This window comes from Cotesia typhae, unplaced genomic scaffold (genome assembly GCF_013202065.1).
Source record: "Cotesia typhae breed Kobodo isofemale line unplaced genomic scaffold, CoteBio_Ctyphae scaffold_13, whole genome shotgun sequence".
NCBI lineage: Eukaryota > Metazoa > Arthropoda > Insecta > Hymenoptera > Braconidae > Cotesia > Cotesia typhae.
In genome coordinates, this window is record NW_027423774.1 from 4,951,001 (window position 1) to 4,972,027 (window position 21,027).

Here is a 21,027-nt window from a genome sequence, read left to right on the forward strand (position 1 = left end):
TTAAATCTTGAAAATAATTTAGTTATATTTTTTTTTTTTATTATTTTTATCCAGAAAAATAGATTTCTTTTTTAAATAATTATTCTCATATTTAACAAATAATTATTTGAATATTATTTTTGTTTTAAATAACAAAAAACAAATAACTGGACACAAGTCTGAATTGCACGCTCAAATCTTTAAAATTGACATTACTTGGACGGTATCATATAATAGTATTTTTATTTTATATTTTATGTATAATAATATATACAATATAAAATAAACTTTCGAAACATTCCTGACTCTGTTTATTTTGATTGTGCATTAGGTGTGTTGATTAAAAATATTTTTGACTTGTGTGATTATGTATCGGCTGATTAATTCACAATCCACTGGAGAACGCTCGTGTCGTTCCCACCTATTGATACTAAACGTGTGTCATCGTGAAGGAATGTAACATTTGTTACATGACTTGAGTGTCCGCCGTACGTGTATGAAAGTGACTGTAAAATAAATTATTATTATTATTTTAATAAAAACTATAAAATAAATACATTTATAGTTTTTAGTAGCTTGAGTTAAGGTACTGGTAGTCGGAGGAAATATGAATTCTATATTACCTTTGGTTGGCATGCAGGGTATGAGAACAGTCTGACTTTACCAAAGTCATCTCCAGTTGCTAGTAATTTTCCTTCTCCGCTACGAGTACAATTGTTAACATCCGTACCATCCGCACCTTCTGGCCATACTCCAATCGTTTCAAATGAAATGACACAGGTATGCGAAGCCCATTCGACATCTCTTAAGTTTGATGATTGCGGAATTTGTCTGCATACTCCGGGATTCCAGTAGAGTAATTCGTAATCTCCGCTGTTACTTCGGAGATATTGGCTGTCTACTGACCAATCTAAATGAGTTATGAAACTCGAATGCCCCTAAAAAAATTTTTTTAGTTAATATTTTTATATTATTTACAAATTTGATTATTTTTTAATGAAAAAAAAGTTATGATACTTTTACACGGAAAGAAAACGATGACACTGGATATCATCCCAGATTATATTCAATGATATCTGTCGTGAAAAATTTTTTCAGATAATAGCTAGTATAATCCAAATTATACTCAGTGATATCTGGATTATACTCATTGTAATCTGGATTATACTCATTATCATCTGAAATTTTTTTTTACCCAGTATAATCTGGGATGATATCTAGTGTCATCTTGTTCTTTCCGTTTATTAGCAAAGATTTAAAAATTTTTAGAATTTTTATAAAAAATCAATTGTGATAAAAAAATTTTTTTTTTTAATTCACACTTATAATTTTTATAAATTTCTGGTAATTATTTACTGCATTTTTTAATTTTTTTAAATTTAATCTTTTTTTGATGATTTTTTTTTTTTTTTGAAAAGTACATAAAAAAATGAACAATTAAAAAAAAAATTGAATATCACAATTTTCGAAAAAATTTACAATTTTTTTTTTTAAATTGGTAAAATTTGTTAAAATTGTGATAATCAACTTTTTTTTTAATTGTTCATTTTTTTATGTACATTTCAAAATTAAAAAAAAAAAAAAAAAAAAAAAATATGAATAAGAATCAAATAAAAATTTTGTTAAAAAAAATAAAAATTAAAATGGTTGACCTCACTTGTAAATAATTACCAATTTTTTATAAAAATTAAAAAAAAATATTTCATACAAACTTTTTAATGAAAAAAATTTTTGACGCACTAACATAATTTTTTTACTATATTATAATTTATATATATTAAATAATTATAAATATTTACCAAATTTCTAAATGCAAAAATTTTTTTTTCATAATTTGATTATTATAAAAATATTTTAAAAAGTAAAAAAAATTTTTTTAAATACTCACCATACATCTACCAACTCTGCTATACTTCTTAGCAGTCTCATTAATTTGATAAATATAAATGCAATTATCTCTTGACCCGATAGCCAGCAGCATACCGTCGGGTGAATATTTAGCGACTTGAAGGGCTTCAGTTCCATCATTATGATGAGTATAAAATTCCCTCGACTCGCTATCAATCACGAGCCATTTTCCCGATACACATCCGACTACCATGACACTGCCATCAGGTGAGAAACAAATGCTCTGAGCTTGCTCGCCAATGTCTTTGCTCCACACAACGGAGTGACTCAAGCTGTCCCACATCTGGAGAAGTCTGTCGTGACCAGCAGTTGCGAACTGAGGTAGCGTGGGGTGGGCAGCCAGACCCCAAACTTCTTCTGTGTGACCCAGCATTGCTGGACAGAATCCAATCTCAGTGTCTCCGACCAAAATGCAATTTCTCGTGGTTCCTATTAGCAATTGCGACCCTCTGCCTTCTGACAGAGTTCTTATTCCTCCGAAATGGTCTTCTATTTGAGCTCCCTCCCCAGTTTGCTGCAGGGAGTTGTCCAAGTATAGAATACGACCGTCTTTTCCTCCTCCGGTAACAATGTTACCACTTTTTAATACACAGATTGAGAATATTGATCCTTCGTGCAAATTTTTTACCAAATTTGCAATCGTATTGGTTCCTTAAAAAAAAAAAAAAAATAAAAATAATTTTTATTAATAACAATAAATAACAACCACCTTGCAGTCACTATGTGACTGCTGTGACTTGTGAAATATAAATAAATAAAATCTTACTTTATTAAATTATAAATTTTATTAAATTGCACTGTAATTTTTTAACTATTGACGTTTTTAAAGATAAAAGCTCATTCTGATGTTACACTCATCAAGAGCTTTCATTTGAGTACCCACATGCATTTTTGATATATTTTTCATATATACATATATATGAAATATATAAATATATAAAATCTATGAAAAATTGATGTGGGTACTCAAATTAAAGGTCTCGATGAATGTAACATCGGGATTAGCTTATATCTTTAAAAATCTCAATAGTTAACAAAATACAGGGTCATTTCTTAATGCTGTATCTAGAGATGGAGCACTGTACTTTCTCAACTGTTGATGTTTTTAAAGATATAAGCTCATCCCGATGTTACACTCATCAAGAGCTTTCATTTGAGTACCCATATGAATTTTTGATATATTTTTCATATATATACATGATATATATAAATATATAAAATATATGAAAAATTGATGTGGGTATTCAAATGAAAGGTCTCGATGAGTGTAACAACGGGGTGAGCTTATATCTTTAAAAACGTTAATCGTTCACAAGATGTAAAAAAATAATATTGATTCATGTAAAAATATTAAAAAATTAATTTGCCGTAATAATAATAATACTTCTTGGTATATAGTTTAAAAAAAAAAATTACCTCTTGCCCAGACAATAACATTTCCATTGCTATCACCAGTTAGGACATCACCATTTTGATTAAACGCCAGACATGTTACGTATCTTGGTTTCTCCCTGGCTTCAAAAACGCCCATGCGTTTATAAAGCATACCACCATTGTCAAGCGACCAAAATGATACGTGTCCTTTGCCACATGATACTATCTGGTTGCGTTCCAACGGATGCCAGTCTGCGCACACAACCGTGTCTACCGAGCACTGCAATTTCAATTATTATAAATTATGCCATTCAAAATCAGACAGTCTTTCAAGCTGTCTTCAACCTAAGACCAATTCACAGTAAAATTGCTACCTCCGTAATCGTATAAGCTCTAAGTAATAATAAAATAAAAATAATAATTTATAATAAAATAACAATACCTTGGTTTCGGTAACTTTGGTACCACGTTCTCCCTTCTGCCAATCCCAGATTGAAATATTATGATCAGAAGTCTCGTCTATTGCACAAAGGTAACTACCGCCGTCTGCTTTAGAGAATGACAGGCAGCAAATCGATCCGTCGAACTCACCGATACCGATTACAGTCAGTGTTGCCAGGCTCACGGCATTCCATATTCTTATGTGAGGCTGGAAATTTTTATTATTATTATTATTATTATTATTTGTTTAAATATCGCCTGACCAGATTTACTTTAGAGAATAAATTTTTCTAGTTTTATATCAAAGCAATTTTTATAATTTTATCAAGAAATCTGATACTATGAAAAATGAAGATAGTTTGATTAAATTGATTTGGTTGCAAAATATTAAATGTTAATCTATACCATCAATAAAAAAACAATTTCTCAAGGCATAAAAAAGTTTGAAATTTTATTGCAAAAATATAATTTCCATAGCATTATAAAGTTAGCCGACGTTTTTAATTTTTTTTAAATTTATTAAATTCTAACTAATAAATATTTTTTTTAAATTGCACTTGTAGTTTTTAAAGTTTTTTAAAAATGATTTTTTTTTTAATTTTTTTGTAATGATTTTTTTAATAAAAAAAATTCTAAAAATTTTTTAGATGTCGGCTAACTTAATTTTCATAATAAAAATAGTACCAAAGTTAGCTGACAATGTTAATTTTTTTAATTATTAAATTAGAGTTAAATAATATTTTTTAAAAATGAATTTTAATAAAAAAAATCTAAAAATTTTTAGATGTCGGCTAGCTTAATTTTAATTTTAATTTTTTTGAACGAACACTCTATTTGATTTTATTGACATATTTTTTTTTTTTTTTTTTTTTTTGGAAAATCCATAAAAATGAACAATTTAAAAAAAAAAGGTGATTATAACAATTTTTCAAAAAAATTAGTAAAATTTTTAGAAAATTATAATATTCAACTTTTTTTTTTTTATTTGTTCGTTTTTTATAAATACTTTTCAAAAAAAATATATATCTGTAAATAATTACCGAAATTTTTTCAATAAAAAAAAATTCTAAAAATTTTTAAATATCAGCTAACTCAATTTTGATAAATCTTGAAGATTGAACTGACATAGAAGCGTCCAATCAATGTCTCAAATGAGTAAATACCTACCATAGCATCGCGCTTGTCATGTCCAGCAACTTGACCTGTGGCGATAACTAATTTATTGGGATGAATGGCGATACACTTAACATCGTCAGTGTGTCCCAAGTAGTGCCTTTGACAGTGCTCTTCCATGTTGTAGAGGACGACGACTGATGCGACAAAGTAGACGATTTCTCCGGTAGGCAACAGATGCAAATTGCTACGGCAATCCTTTCCTCTGTATCCATACACCCAGTCTAGCTTCAATTTGCTCTGAGGCGGTGTGTTCACTTTATGTGAGTCGAAGGTATCTATGAAGGACGTAGGAACGTGGAGGACTATTGGTCGGCCACGTAAGTACATACGCACGGTACCTTCTGACTCGTTATACTGCATATCTCTGGTACTAAATTTACAAAATAAATATTTGTATTAATTTTTTTTTTACATGGCTTAAAAATCAACCGACGTTCAAAATTTTTTATAATTTTTTTTAGCAATTAAATTAGAAGTAAAAAAATACTTAAAAAAAATTTTTAATATAATTTTTTACATGTAAAATTTTTTATTTTAATTTTTTTGATTCAAAAAAATTAAAAAAAAATTTAATTTGTAAAAAAAAAAAAAAAATACTATAAGTACAATTTTTTTAAAAATATTTTTTAGTTTTAATTTAATAAATTAAAAATCAAAAATAATTTTTCAAATTTTTAATTTCAATTTTTTTGATTTAAAAAAATTAAAAAAAAAATTTTTTTTAGTTCTAATTTAATAAATTAAAAATTCAAAAACGTCGGCTAACTTTAATATTATTTTTTTTAAAGGCTAATTACATTGAAAAAAAATTTATTTTTTTTTTTTAAATTAAAGTTTTCAATAAAAATCAACAATATTTTTTTTTCAACTTCGTTGAATTTTTTTTTTTTTTTTAATGATTCTTGCTCTATAAAAGTTTAATCAATCATAAATTTATTCAACGACGTAGAAAAAATAAATATCGATTTTTTTTTTCTAAGAATTTTTTTTCATATAAAATTTATTGAAATAATTCTTGAGTAAAGATAATTATTTAAAAGAATTTTTTTTTTTTCAGTGTATTTACAAAATTTTTAGTAGGTTTTAAATGTTTACATTAAATGCACTAGTTGTATTAACACACTTTTTAGTTCCAGCCGTAATGCCGACACTGATAAATAAAATAATTGTCTCCTACTACTGTACGATAGAATGCGTCAGATGACGTCAGGCAATGGCGGAATATTTTTTTTACTATAAAATGATTCTAGATTGAGTCATGATAACAATTTAAAAAGTTACATAAATGTTAAGAGGAACCTTGAAAGGTGTGTAAGATATTATTACAAACTTTTTATTTATTATTTTTTGCTATAAACTATCACAGGAATCTGATACACAAGAAATAAAACACGCGAAAGTCTAAGTAGGAAGATTGCATGATCGTAGCGGAAACAAATAACTTTCTTCGACACCGCCGATGCGCATATGTTAACACTCATAATTATATCACGTGAATTAAAATATATAATTATGAGTAATTACTAAATAAGTGTTTAGAAATAAATAAAATATTAAGGAGAAAAAAAAATAATAAAAGTGAATTCGATAGTGAGAGCACACAAATGAAATTAATTACCCATGCTTGACGTTGTTCAGGACTGGAGGCTTGAACAGGTTGAACAGTGACTTGGTCGATGTTGATAATCTATAAATTAATGACAATGCAAACGAAAAGCATGCGGTGCAATAAGGGCCCAAAATAACTATCTTGAATTTAATTTACACGGTAAGTAACAAATAAATAATAAATAATTAAGCGAACGCTTGGATTTATAATTGTGGAAATTACCTGGAGCTTGTTAATTGAGAGTTGTTTGGCGACTGAGGCGAGTGAATGAAGTCTCCAGTTGATGACCAACGTTTTGCCCGCCTCAGACTGCTTTGAGGTGGTCCATTTGATAATCTTGTTGTTGGAGATCTGCTGAAAGTAATTTTATTAGATCTTTATTATAATATTTGTATATAAGTTTTTATTTTTAGGAAGAAATTAATACCTGGCAGTTGGGAGTGGAGTTGCCCGAGGACTTGGTGATGGCACAGGAGAAACACTACTGCTACTAGGACTATCTGAGTGCAATGAATTTGTTGATTGATAGTGTACTGAACGTCTGAAATAAATTTTAATTTTTTTATTATTATAGTCTTCATTATTTTTGTTTTAAAAATATTAGTTATGATAAAAATGAATTCAAATATTTAATTTTAATAATAATAACTAGCAACATTGCAGTCACTATGTGACTGCCGTAACTTGTGAACAATAAATAAATAAAATTTGGCTTTATTAAATAATGACTTTTATTCAATTGCACAGTATTTTTTTTTTAAATATTAACATTTTTACAAATATAAGCTCATCCCGATGTTACACTCATCAAGAGCTTTCATTTGAGTACCCATATGCATTTTTTATATATTTTTCATATATTTATATATATATAAATATATAAAATATATGAAAAATTGATGTGGGTATTCAAATGAAAGGTCTTGACGAGTGTAACATCGGGATGAGCTTATATCTTAAAAAATGTCAATAGTTCACGAGATACAAGGTCATTTCTTAATTATATATCTAAAGATAGAGTATTTTCGAATGCAGCCTAAATACTCAACATCATAAATTGATTATTGGTGAGAATGATATGAAACCTTGAAAAAGCACAAATTCAAGTCAAGACTTTTCCAATGATACCAAATTTAACCATAAAAAAACGGTCCACAAAATTTTGCTTAGTCTCTCAATAATATAGATTACTATTTTGTATTAAAAATATTAATATTCAATATTATAAATATTTTAATAAAAATGGTATTGATTATCATTTTATAATTTTGAATTTTATCATAACTTGATAATAATTATTGCTGTAAATTTTTAAAAATCAATTTTTTTTTTTTTTAAGAATTAATAATAATAATAATAATAATAGTAACCTTTGTGGTAATTGTGAAGGTGCAGTATAACTAACAGGCCTCCTAGAATTAACATTAGAATCTCTAACATCCTGACTTGATCCAGAAGACGATGAATTTTTTAGGCACGGTGAATTAGTCTGTCTGTTTCTGACCACATCCTTCTGAGCCGAATTTTGTGTTGCTGAAGAAAAAAAAAAAATTATACTAACTACAAATAAATAATGTATATTATTAACTGTCTATTCATATGATCCATCCAACAAAGCGACTTAATTTCGAATAAAAACCGACAACAGTAACAGTAACAGTAATTATTTGTTTAAACGGATAGAGAAAGTACCGCGAGAAGATGAGAACGGAAGCGGCCTTAACAATATAAATTTTAAATACACACACTGACTAAAAAACGTATGCACGTTCTTAACATAAACTTATTTTAGTACAATACTGTCACGAACTTTCCCCTCGAAATAAAATTGACCTTGAAGAGTTTCCTGATGATGTGTGTATGTACTGGTGATTGTAATGAGAGTTCTCTTATTAGACGTATAGCAAGATACAATAGCAAAAGTTAATGTACTTGATATTTATGATTATGACTCGCTCGATATTTGTTGCTTAAATTTAATACCACCTGGGGTATCAACCAGTCACGCACGTAATTATAATTCCATCGTACACGTAGACATTGCTGGATATTTGGGGCAACCTGGCCACCAATTCATTCAAGTGATATCGTGTCTTGGCACGATAATTCTACAATACGTAATATACGTCCTCGTATATAATATTATATTCAATTCTTATTATTTAATTGAAGATTATCATTAATGAAAATTAATTAAGAAGATATTTTATCATTTTTACAATTTTTTTAACAAATAAATTACGGCCAAAAAAAATAGACATGTAGAAATTTTAAAAAATTATAAATGCAATTTTCTAAAATAATTTTTTAGAAAAAATTTAATTGTTAAATAAAATTAAAAAATTATCAAGTGACTGGTAATTTTAATTTTATATATTAATGAAAACTAGCAACCTTGCATAAATAAAATGACTTTGTTAAATTGCACTGTACTTTCTTAACTATTGACATTTTTGAAGATATAAGCTCATCTCGATGTTAGACTAATCAAGTGCTTTCATTTGAGTACCCACATGCATTTTTGATATATTTTATATATTTATATATATGTATATATGAAAAATATATGAAAAATTCATGTGGGTACTTAAATGAAAGGTATTGATGAGTGTAATGTCGCAGTGAGCTTATATTTTAAAAAATGTAAATAGTTCATAAGAAATTTGTTAAATTGCACTGTACTTTCTTAACGATTGACGTTTTTTAAGGTATAAGCTCATCCCAATGCTGCACTTATCAAGAGCTTTCATTTGAGTACCCACATGTATTTTTATATATATATATATATATACATATATATATAATATATATAAATATATGAAAAAATGATGTGGGTACTCAAATGAAAGGTCTCGATGAGTGTAACGTCAGGATGAGCTTATATCTTTAAAATTGTCAATAGTTCACAAGATACAAGGTCATTTCTTAATTATGTATCTCGAGATATAAAATTTTTGAACGCAGCCTAAATACTTATTATAATAAATTGACTGTGTAAATAATTTACATTAATTTAGGAGATATTTAATAAATTCTTCATCAAATAAATTACGGCAAAAAAAATCGACGTAGAAATTTAAAAAAATTATAAAAGCAATTTTTTATAAATAAATTTTCAGAAAAAATTTATTTTTTAAATGAAATAAAAAAATGATCAAATGCTATCTTTATCGTCATTATAGTTAGTATAAAAAAGGGCATTATACTTACTCCTCATAGATATGTGACCATTTCTCAGCGGTGATGACAACAATCTATCATTCTTCCTTTCGTGTTTCTCGTCATCTCTTTTGTCGCGATTTTCCAGCTGCGCAATGCGTCTTAGTGCGTCCGCTAAAGTCGCACGAAGACAAACAATCTCGTCCCTTTGTGCCAAGGACTGTCTCTCGAGGTCTGCTACTCTCCCAAGGAGAGATCCTGTCTCGCATTCCAACATCTCATCTGCAATTTAATTTTTATTATTTTCAATAATAATTTTTACTGATAAAATTTATAACTAATTTTAAATCAATATTAAAAAATTGAAATGAAATATTTTCTTTTTCTAAAAATAAACACAGTACATATGTTGACTCCTAATTTTCTTTCTACATATGTAAAAAAGAATATTTTCAATAGCCAGAAAATAAAAAACTTCTTGAAATATTCTCTGATAAAAATAATACTCACTCCAAGCCTGCTCAGCTTCGTCAATTGTATTCATCATTTCTAAAGACATTTTTAAAATTTTAAACTGACCTCTCGGTGAACTAAACGTTTTAAATCACAAACTAAAACTAAGATAACCTCCTTCATAAATCACATTTTTTTTTTTTTTTTTTTTTTTAATAAATATTTAAAAAGATTTTTTTAATTTTAAATTTTAAATTCTAAACATCGGAAAAAATTTTTTTAATTTATATATTAACAAAAAACTAATAAAATATATTAAAAATAATAAAAAAATGTATAATAAATGCGCGCACACGTGTTCGGCCTTACTTTAAACTCAATAAATATTTATGCGCTTATTAATATTAATTAAATACAAATTTTATCCGTAAAATAACTTTGACAATAATTGGAGTAAAATAAATTAACATAAGCTTCTTCCACAAAAATAATTCACCGATAAAAAAAAAAAAAAAAAAGTACTTTTAACATTACTTGAATGACATTGCTAGCATGTTAAATATATTATGATAACATGAAGCATTATACATCAGAAATCTACTTATATATAATTTGAGTTGTTATTTACGGTGAAGATACGTCCTTAAATTTAGTGATTATTTATGCCGATGTGTATTTACAAATAATAATTTATTGTAAAAATAAATAATGGAGTAAATAAATTTCACTAGTACTGTAATAAGCTAAATAATGAATAATACAAAAGTAAACAATAAATAAAATTAATAACAAAACGAGGGTGCGCTGGTAAGAGTGCGCATTCAGCACATGTGTATTTTCAGTGGCAGTTCTAACGCTACTGTCAGAACCGCTCACATGAACTCGCGTAACAGTCCAGCTGGTTTGGTATAGACTGACGATCAATAACAACCAAACGCGTTTAGTTTAGTTTTGTTGTACAACAGATAATATAATAGTTGAGATTATTCAGATGACGCGTAACATAAATAAAACCTCCTTACTTTTTATCGTTTACTAGATAAGTAATCTCTCAATTCACTTGTTATGTAATAATAACAATAATAACAATAACAATAATAATAATAATAATAATAATAATAATTAAAAAAAAATAATAAATTATTTTTTATAGCTTTTTTTTTTTTTAATTATATTCATGAAAATTAATTTAGCAGATATTTAATCATTTAAAAATTTTTTTAACAAACAAATTATAACAAAAAAAAAATTGACAGAAAATATTAAAAATTAAAAAATGCAATTATATTAAAAATAGTTTGTTTGATAAAAAAAAAAAATTTAAAAATACTTAAGCTTGCTAACTTTAATTTCAAATTTTATATTATTTAATTGCTGATTTTTTTTCGTAATTTTTCATAAAATTTTGCCAATTGAGTCTGCGTTTAGCGGAAGCCATAATTGTATATTTCCGTAGGGTTCGATACAATTATTCAAATAATGTAACTCGTATTCAGAGTTGGGCTTTGTTAACTCATCCAGAATGTTCAGGCTCAATATCGATTATGGAGTTAAATAAATCAAACGTCAAAGAGCAAACAATACTTATAATTTATTGGTTTTTTAATACTAAATTCAGACGAGTTTCCAAGGCTACAAGGAAGAAATCATCAGTTAGTTGATTTAAAAGGATTTAGTAGGTGTGTACGGATGTTACCGGTAATCACTTTTAATTCTGTCGATTTTTTGTTAATATTTATTAGTTGGTAAGAAAATTTTTCATGGAAATATTCTATTTTATTTTACTTCCTTTTTACTGAAAATAAAAACGGAATTTCAAAAGATTTTGTTATTTTTATATTTTTTGTTTGAACAGCATTAATTCTATTCAGGTCAATAGAAAATGTAGTTTTGTCAAGAAAAATTTTTTTTAATATTGACTGATTGTTGAGATAAAAAATTTTTTTATCTTTACAGAATAGTTGAATATTTTTTTTTCTTTATATTAAATTAATAAAAGCAATTTATTTTTTTAATTGTTTTTAATTATTAATATAATTAAAATTTATTAGTTATTATAATCATTAAATTTAAATTCAAGATTTTTTTTTGATAATTAATTTATTATCATTATTTCTATTTTAAAAATTAATCAAAAAAATTTTTTTTACTATTTATCTAACAAGTAAAAAAAAAAAACAATGAAAATTTGAATAATTATTCTTCAGTTAAGAATTTCTTTTTGAATAAATTAAAATATGTATATAAAATTTATCTTCAATTTAAAAAAAAATTATTTCTTCTTTAATAAAAAATAAAAAAAAAAAAAAAAATATTTATTTAACAAAAAAAAAAAAAAAAATAAACATAAAAAAATTTTCTCTCTAAAAAAATGTCTCATAAATGTAATAGTTATTGTGTATACTAAATTATTTAACTCAATGAGCTGTAACAAATTATTAACAGAAAACCGCAGCGTTAATTGCTCACGTCCAAGCAGGGTCCTCTCGTCTGTTATTCCTCAATAGTTTGTAAAATCTTTAGCGTTACACAGTCTGGCAGTAATTTACACTCAAATGCCTTCACCTCTCTACTTGAGTGGTATCCTCAGCAACGTGTCTTGTCTCTTGTTACGGTGAACCCTTTTAAGCGTTTATGGATGAGTTTACGATTGAATACGCAAGCAAACACCGGACGAAAATCCCGCCCGACAGTTTAGTCATTATATTATTATATCTGTTTTCCATAAAAACCTGAAGATAACAGAATAATAACAACAAAGCCTCGAACCTCCAATTATAGCTGAATTTAATTAAATACTTGTTTGTACAACGTACAACAGGCCTTGAAAATTAATATCTGGCGCTCCCATCCTATTTTAGAGTAAATAAAGCTAAAAGTAGCTTCAATTTTCGCGTTGCATATAATACATACACAATATACTTACTTTGATATTGACATGACTAAAATCAATTGTCGACGAAACAATCGCCCCGGATCAATTAAACTACACCCACAGTGACAATTATATTCAAGCTATCAATGGCCACGTAACGTCGATCAAATTGTTCTCAATTAATTAATTAATATAATAGAAACCAGTAAACAATTTACCCATTTCCTGAGATGAGTTTTGATTGTGCCCGTTCACATGCATCATCCTTGATTGATTTTTATTCATGGCTCTTTAATCTTCATCATCTGTAAAAATTAATTGACCATTAATAATAATTATAAATAAAATTGAATAAACTATGTAACTACGCGACTGCTATGACTTGTGAATTATAAATAAATGAAATTTTCCATTATTAAATAATGAATTTTGTTAAATTGCACTGTACTTTCTTAAATATTGACGTTTTTAAAGATATAAGCTCATTCTGATGTTACACTCATCAAGAACTTTTATTTGAGTACTCACATGCATTTTCATATATTTTTCATATATACATATATATAAAAATATATGAAATTTATGAAAAATTGATGTGGGTACTCAAATGAAAGGTCTTGATGAGTGTAACATCGGGATGAGCTTATATCTTTAAAAATATCAATAGTTCACAAGTAAATAGTCAGTTAACCATTTTTTATTTTTTTTTAATTTTTACATGTAAAATTTTTTTTTGCCATAATTTATTTATTAAAAAAATTATTAAAATGATTAAATATCTGCTAAATTAATCTTCATAAAAGCAAAACTTAAATTTCCAATCTAATACAATTAAAAAGTGAAAGAATTTAAAAACACGTAAAGGAAAGTCTCTGCAAAGCGATATTAGGTATCCAGGGTTAATATAAGGTGTAATATAAAACCAGTAAACATTGACCCAGCATAAGGATTACCTTATTGGTTAATAGTCGGTCACCGTTCATCTTACATATTGTGTCAAGTCCTTAAAAGATTAAAGTTAAGTGTCTTGCCAATTTACTGGGTGGTAATTTAAAATTAATTTTAATATTAAATAATAATCCACTTGTCACTTAATATCACAATATTAATACTCTTCCATTAATAATAGTTAATCATTATTATTATTATTTCTGTTAATTGTGTGTGTATGTTTATAAATATGGGTAGAAATTAATGGTACGGGGCTATTAAATTAACATATCATGCTTCAGGAATGTGTATGTTACACATACATAAGAAGTTCACTAAACTACAATAAGACGGTGAAGAAATGGTAGGAAATGCATTTACATATGTCGTTGAGGTGTAGAAATCGCTAGCAGGAGAATGCTTGAATACCGGTATTGCTTTTTTTATAGTATCAATAACAAAATAGCATTAATTATTATCATTTCACCCGTTATTTTTATTCGAATTCAATGAATTAATGAATAAATTCATTTAATTAATATTACAAGCGGTATTTTTTATTAAAATTAAGCTAGTCGGCATCTAAAAATTTTTAGAATTTTTTTTTTAATGAAATTCAGTTTTAAAAAACTTTAAAAATTATAAGTGCAATTTTTTAAAAATCTTATTTAGTTCTAATCCAATAATTAAAAAAAAAAAAAAACTAAAAAAATTAACAATGTCGGCTAACTAGTATTATTTTTTTATAAAAATTAAATTAGCCAACATTTAAAAAATTTTTAGAATTTTTTTTATTAAAAAAATCATAAAAAAAAATTCATTTTTAAAACTATAAGTGCAATTTTTTAAAAATATTGTTTAGTCTTAATTTAATAATTAAAAAACAAAAATTAACAATGTCGGCTAACTTAAGTATTATTTTTTTATAAAAATTAAATTAGACATCTGAAAAATTTTTAGAATTTTTTTTATTAAAAAAAAAATTTTTTAAAAAACTTTAAAATTTGTAAGTGCAATTTTTTACAAATATTATTATGAAAATTAAGTAAGCCGACATCTAAAAATTTTTATAATGTTTTTTTTATTGAAAAATAATTAAAAAAAATTTTTTTTTTTAAATTTCAGATGTAGAAAATTAAAAAAATTACACATGCAATTTTTTAAAATATTTTTTTTTCTAATTTAATTATTAAAAAAAAAATTAAAAAAGGTCGGCTAACTTTATGATTAAAATATGATTTAGTTCTAATATAATAATAAAAAAAAAAAAAAATTAACAATGTCGGCTAACTTTGGTATCGCTATTTTTTTAGTAAAGTTGTTACCTTCGAAATTCTGAAACAATAAAGCGCAATTTAAGTTTCAACAGATAGCTTATCAACATAACACTAGCGACAGTAATAGATAAAAATATTTAAGGAATTAAAAAAGTTTTATATCGTTATAATATAGTTAGAGCAAAGCATGCAATGCCGTCACGGTTATCGCGATTCCGTGGGAACGGAACTTGGGAACGTGACCCAACACCAACCTTTACCTATACAATATATGTACCATCCTTATTCTTATTCTTCCTCATTTCTTCAGTACACACTTTTTATTATTTAAACATCCATCCGCTCATATGTATAAATAATAATGAAAATTAAGTTAGCCGCCATTTAAAAATTTTAATAATTTATTTTATTGAAAAATTATTTTTAAAAAATTTCACATGTAGAAAATTAAAAAAATTACACATGCAATTTTTTAAAAATATTTTTTTCTTCTAATTTAATTATTAAAAAAATTAAAAACATCAGCTAACTTTAGTATTGTTAAATAATGTAACCTACAATTAAAAAAATAAATAATTTAATATTATTTTACTGAATTTCACCACATATATCACGTATATATTTACATACTAATATATTAATTTAGCAGTGACATTTTTGGCAGCTTACCTTTATGGTCACAAACAGACTACTTGATTATTCTCCGCATTTACTTTAAACAATTTAAATATTCAATGTTTACTTGAACTTTGACACTAACTATAATTACCAATGATCAATTATTGAATAATTATTAAGTTTCTTACAGGCAAAATTAAACTCTGAACTTACTAGTAATTTAATAGCAGTCTTGTCGGTTAAATTGTACCCGCACTGTATTTAATTTATATTATATTTAATATTCTGTATTTATTTAACTAACATTACTTACTTTTAAATGTATATATATATTATATATGATATTGTGTATCTATGTAATATGGACTGTGTTTGAACTCAGAGAACGACAGAGATCAACTGTTCTCAAGCGAGGCCAACAGGTGAGTTGTTGGTGAGTTGTGCCAGCAGGCAATAGCAACAGTTAAAACCGCAGGACCGTCTTCATTCACTTTTTACTCAATTAAATTGCAAATAAAAATAATTAGTTAGTTTTAATAATTAAAAATAAATTTTTTGAAAATTTTACAAACTTTTTTGGCGCGCGAAAAATTTTTTTTATTATTTTCAAAATGGCTTCTTTGAAATATTGTCAACAAGATGGCGGGGCGGTCGGAATTTTTGATACGGCGCTGGGAACTCTTACTTGATGCTTCTGAAGTTTATTATTATTTTCTATAGTTCGCTCTAGTATTTCATTGTAGTATTTATTTTTAATCATCGGAAATTTGTAGATTATCAATTTTTAATTAGAATTGTTAATTGAGTGCTTGTACGGTCTACAGTGATGTTAATTTTAAGTATTTATTTAAATTAGTAGTAATTTTGTAGAAAGTCGTTGAAGTTTCTAATGCTCGGAAAAAATTTTTTAGTCACCGAATTATTGATTAATATTAATTATTAATGATTAATTGTTTGATCTTCTTGTTTCAACAGCTGATTTTTAAGGTTAGTTGTAATTTTTTAAGTTTCGCTTTATGAAACTCAAATTAGCCGACAGCGAAAAATTTTTATTTTTATTTTTTTATTAATTGAATTAACAATAAAAAAAATATTTTTAAAAAATGCACGTATAGTTTTTCAAATTTTTTACTTATGGAATTTTTTTAAAATAATTTTAATAATAAAAAAAATTCTAAAAAAGTTTAAATGTCGGCCAACTTAATTTTCATTTTGTTTTCTATAAATTATTGAATTTTTTTTTTTTTTAATTAATTAATCATTCAGGTAATAAATTTAAAAATCTTTAAAACTTGAATTTTTATTTCAAGAAATGATATTTATATAATTTACTATACTATTTTTAAATACAGTTAGCGCTTCGCCATTTTGAAATGTCACTCTCACTTCGTAATTTGTTTATTTATTTTTATTTATTTCCTGATCGATAAAAACTTTGAATTTTTCAATATTTAATTATTAACATAGCAAAAATCTAATGGTAATTTTATTTTGTTAATTAGTACTTTATTTTTTTTATAAAATTAGAAATAAAATTGTTTATTGAATCATAAAAAAAAGTAGAGGGCACTGTTTGCTAGTGCGTATTATAAAATTACATTTGCGCATGCGCAGCCAATAATTAAAATTATACAATTTTTAATAAAAAACTTTTTTATTTCTACACGGAAAGAACAAGATGACACTGAATGTCATCCCTGATTATACTCAGTGATATCTGGAGTGAAAATTTTTTTTCAGATAATAGCTAGTATAATCCAGATTATACTGTATGATATCTAGATTATACTCATTATAATCTGGATTATACTGTGTGATATCTAGATTATACTGGTTACTATCTGAAATTTTTTTTCACTCAATATAATCTAGGATGATATCCCGTGTAATTTTGTTCGTACCGTGTATCAAACAATTTTATTTAATATTTTTTAAAAAAAATATGTTTTATTAAAATAAATTAAAAATTCAATTATTTGTTAAGTTTATATTAAATTTAGTAATTAAATTAATAATCAACATCAATTAAATTTATTATCATAAAATATTAATGCGCAAAGCATAACAAGTACGTCTCTTTTTCACGACAACTCGAGTCTGCTGCGGTGTCCGAGTGGTTAAGGAGTTGGACTCGAAATCCAATGGGCTATGCCCGCACAGGTTCGAATCCTGTCCGCAGCGTTTATTTTTGTTTTTTTTTCTTCTTTATTAAAAAATTAATTTTTATTATTACTATTATTGTTATAAAAATAAAATAAATATAAAAAAATTTCTTCTTAACTTTTTACAAATAACAAAAACAAATTGAAGGTACTAAATAATTTTATTTTAATCAATCAAGACATTGACAGAATAATAAAGTATTTTTAAAAATACTTGTACAAATAAATGTAAATTATTTTATTTATTTTTGCAGTTTTATTGCGAAGATAAAGCAGCACTCCTGGTTTTGAACATTCCACATCCTCCATTTAACGTCATAGGTTCTCTGAAAAAAAAAAAAAAGGCAAAACCGATAACAAACTGAGTGAGTATAAAGAAAGTAATTATTGAAAATTGAAAAAGGCGCACTGGCAATACGTTAATTAAAAAATTGTATTGGCAATTTTCTTTTTAAACAAAACAACAATATCTATGAGCTATTAATAACGAGAGTTACTCGTGAAGAATAGCGACTGATGACTATTTATCAATTGAGAGGCCAGCGCTCTTTCAAATGTATGTTATCTAAATTCGATTATACATTCAATTTTATTTATAATATATATCGATATTAAAACGCTTAATTATTTACAAAGTTACTTACAGCGGGGTATGATTTCATGATGGGAATTTTAATATCATAAGTTTGCTTTTGTCCTGGTTGAACGGGACAAACTGTTTTCGCGCAGGCGTTCGTTTCCATCCCGACAAAGGGAAGATCGATCACCTGACTAGCCCAGTAAGCGCGACTTTCCAAAGTGCTGCCTTCAAAGTCTGAAAAAATCAGTTCAAAATATTTACATTTTAGCAAAATTTCAAAATTACATTATTTATTTATTTAAAGTCGTTTTTTTACGTCTAGGTCATTAACGTCTACTATTTACATATAATCAGTCAGATAAATTATTATTAAAATTCAGAACAATAATTTTATTTAAAAATTTTATTTGATTTGAGATTTTCAAAAATTAGACCTTAAAATCAATGAAAAATTTTTTATCCTAAAGAAGAATATAAAATTAGGTTCAGAAAATAATTTTTTGAATTCACAATTTTTTAAAGTCAACAATTAATTTAATTTTTTGAATGAATAATATCAATATTTGTTTCTATTTTAATAATTTAATCATTTCTTCAAACAAAAAAGTACATTTTTTTTATCAAGAACAAAAATTCTTAATAGAAATAATTTTTTTTCAATTTAGAATTTTAATTTTTAAAAATTTTCGACAATTATCTACGGAAAATTTTCTACTTTAAAGAAGAATATAAATTATATTCAGAAAATCATTTTTTGAGTTAAGAATTTATTAAAGTCTACAATTAATTTAATTTAATTAATTTGTTTTAATTTTAATAATTTGACCATTTCTTCAGACAAAAAAATCCATTTTTTTTTATCAAGAACAAAAATTCTTAATAAAAAAAAATTTTTTTATCAATTTAGAGTTAAAATGAACTCTCAAAAATTCTACAATCAGAAACTGAAATTTTCGCTTTTAAAAAACATATTCTTCTTTTAAAATTTTATACTAAAAAATAGTATGATCTTCAACACTTTTACAAAAATTAAATCATTACATACCTGCAGTGTAATCAAACGCAATACTAGCATCTTCTCCCCGTTGTAAACGACATGGCTTTTCCTGACTAGCTTCAGCGCAAGGGTTCACTCTAACTTCATGCACCGTACAGTTCAACTTAGTCCCTGAAATAAGTAGAGATTATTATTATTGCTTATATTTAGTCGTAGAGTCTAGAATTACCTTCAGGATAATCGCAATTTCGGAATTGAATAACTTCGGACACAGAATATCCGACAAATCCAAAGAGAAGAAATAAGGCGTAGTACTTCATAATGTCTTGACGTCTTGACGGCTCGGATCGAAGTGAATGAGATGAGATGTTCGCTGAGCTTAAACTCAAGCTCCGAGTCTTAGACATATATATGTACTATTTATTATTATTATTATTTTTATTATTGTAAGATAGGGCAAGCATGGAGTATCTAAAACGGGGCGTAGGTTAATTGAGATAGGATCGTTTTACTAAACTTTAGTTGACTCATCTCGGATTATTATACATATCTTTATTGTAATTACGTATGTGTGTGTGTGTGTGTGTGTGTGCACGTGTCTTTTAGAGTTTGATTACGCAAATTTATGTGGTTTTTATTAAATTTTATTTTATAAGTTATATATTTGAAAAAAAATTGGTGAAATTAAGTCAAAAAAATTTTAATACAAAATTTTTAATTAAAAATTCTAATAAAAAATTTTGGTAATTATTTACAAGTGGGTCCACTTTATTTTTGGCCATATCTAGTTAAAAAAATTAAAATTTTATTTATTTTTTTTGCTTGTTTTTATGGCGAATTTATGATAAAAAATGTCATGAAAGAAAAAAATAAAGATTTCGATAGCTTTTTTGTCTTCAAAAATATGAAAAAATTTTGGCTTTCATATTTTTGGATAAAATTTCTATTCTATTTTTTTTTTTATGATTTTTTATATTTTTTTTTTTTGAAAAATAGATAAAAAAACGAACAATTTAAAAAAAAAGTTAAATATCACAATTTTATTAATTTTCTGAAAATTTGTTAAAATAGTGATAACTTTTTTTTTTGTTCCTTTTTTATGTGTTAAAAAAAAAATATATATATATATCACAATTTTCAAAATAAAATTTCGTTCAAAAAATGAAAATTAAAATGATGAACCTCACTTGTAAATAATTCCTAATTTTTAATAAAATATTTTAAACAAACTTTTGAATAAAAAATTTGCGTGCTATGTTTATTATTATTTTTTTTTTGTTAGTAATTACTATTGAATAATTTATATACTACGGAAGAAAGAAATAAAAATAATAAAATAAAGAGTAGACGGTGAATCACCAAAAGTATTCAAGAGCAGCCTTATATCGGTCAATCAAAGACTCGGTTAACGTAGAGAGACCGCTAGAAAAATAATTGGACGCAATTGTTAAATTATGTATTTCCTGTTAAAACTGGTCCAACTGTCACG

The 21,027-nt window shown here is 25.7% G+C and overlaps 2 protein-coding genes and 1 non-coding gene across 9 annotated transcripts; 1 reads left to right on the forward strand and 2 right to left on the reverse strand.

Annotated features, from left to right (window-relative positions):
- Positions 1 to 203: 203 nt before the first annotated feature.
- Positions 204 to 16,191, reverse strand: LOC141535118 (echinoderm microtubule-associated protein-like 2). Of its 7 annotated transcripts, XM_074254916.1 has the most exons (14): positions 16,013 to 16,191; positions 15,851 to 15,940; positions 13,193 to 13,279; positions 9,698 to 9,928; positions 7,858 to 8,020; positions 6,915 to 7,028; positions 6,710 to 6,841; positions 6,497 to 6,565; positions 4,870 to 5,248; positions 3,704 to 3,910; positions 3,304 to 3,541; positions 1,868 to 2,538; positions 603 to 917; positions 204 to 485 (listed from the first exon to the last, which is right to left on the reverse strand). In XM_074254916.1, exons 3-14 carry the CDS (start codon positions 13,257 to 13,259, stop codon positions 360 to 362), a joined length of 2,712 nt encoding a protein of 903 aa, XP_074111017.1. In that variant the 5' UTR covers positions 13,260 to 13,279; positions 15,851 to 15,940; positions 16,013 to 16,191; the 3' UTR covers positions 204 to 359. The 7 variants fall into 7 exon arrangements, with proteins under 7 accessions (XP_074111017.1, XP_074111018.1, XP_074111016.1 ...); XM_074254917.1 differs by having other exon boundaries at positions 6,710 to 6,838; positions 15,851 to 16,191; XM_074254915.1 differs by having other exon boundaries at positions 15,851 to 16,191.
- A 1,707-nt stretch (positions 16,192 to 17,898) lies between these two features.
- Positions 17,899 to 17,980, forward strand: Trnas-cga (transfer RNA serine (anticodon CGA)). Its single transcript has one exon. It is a non-coding gene; the product is annotated as a tRNA-Ser (tRNA).
- A 123-nt stretch (positions 17,981 to 18,103) lies between these two features.
- LOC141535138 (MD-2-related lipid-recognition protein) lies at positions 18,104 to 19,960 on the reverse strand. Its single transcript, XM_074254951.1, has 4 exons — positions 19,768 to 19,960; positions 19,587 to 19,709; positions 18,606 to 18,775; positions 18,104 to 18,287 (listed from the first exon to the last, which is right to left on the reverse strand). Exons 1-4 carry the CDS (start codon positions 19,943 to 19,945, stop codon positions 18,204 to 18,206), a joined length of 555 nt encoding a protein of 184 aa, XP_074111052.1. The 5' UTR covers positions 19,946 to 19,960; the 3' UTR covers positions 18,104 to 18,203.
- Positions 19,961 to 21,027: the final 1,067 nt, after the last annotated feature.

What these genes read in the sequence shown, in the direction of transcription:
- LOC141535118 (XM_074254916.1), bottom strand. Translation starts at nt 13,259, where the DNA reads ATGAATAAAAATCAATCAAGGATGATGCATGTGAACGGGCACAATCAA. An exon ending in ATGACAAGCGCGATGCTATG is followed by an intron (nt 3,911 to 4,869) that starts GTAGGTATTTAC and finishes AAAAATTTCCAG; the next exon opens with CCTCACATAAGAATATGGAA. An exon ending in GCAGAGTTGGTAGATGTATG is followed by an intron (nt 918 to 1,867) that starts GTGAGTATTTAA and finishes AAATTTTTTTAG; the next exon opens with GGGCATTCGAGTTTCATAAC.
- LOC141535138 (XM_074254951.1), bottom strand. Translation starts at nt 19,945, where the DNA reads ATGTCTAAGACTCGGAGCTTGAGTTTAAGCTCAGCGAACATCTCATCT. An exon ending in TGCGTTTGATTACACTGCAG is followed by an intron (nt 18,776 to 19,586) that starts GTATGTAATGAT and finishes TGATTTTTTCAG; the next exon opens with ACTTTGAAGGCAGCACTTTG. An exon ending in TCATGAAATCATACCCCGCT is followed by an intron (nt 18,288 to 18,605) that starts GTAAGTAACTTT and finishes TTTTTTTTTCAG; the next exon opens with AGAACCTATGACGTTAAATG.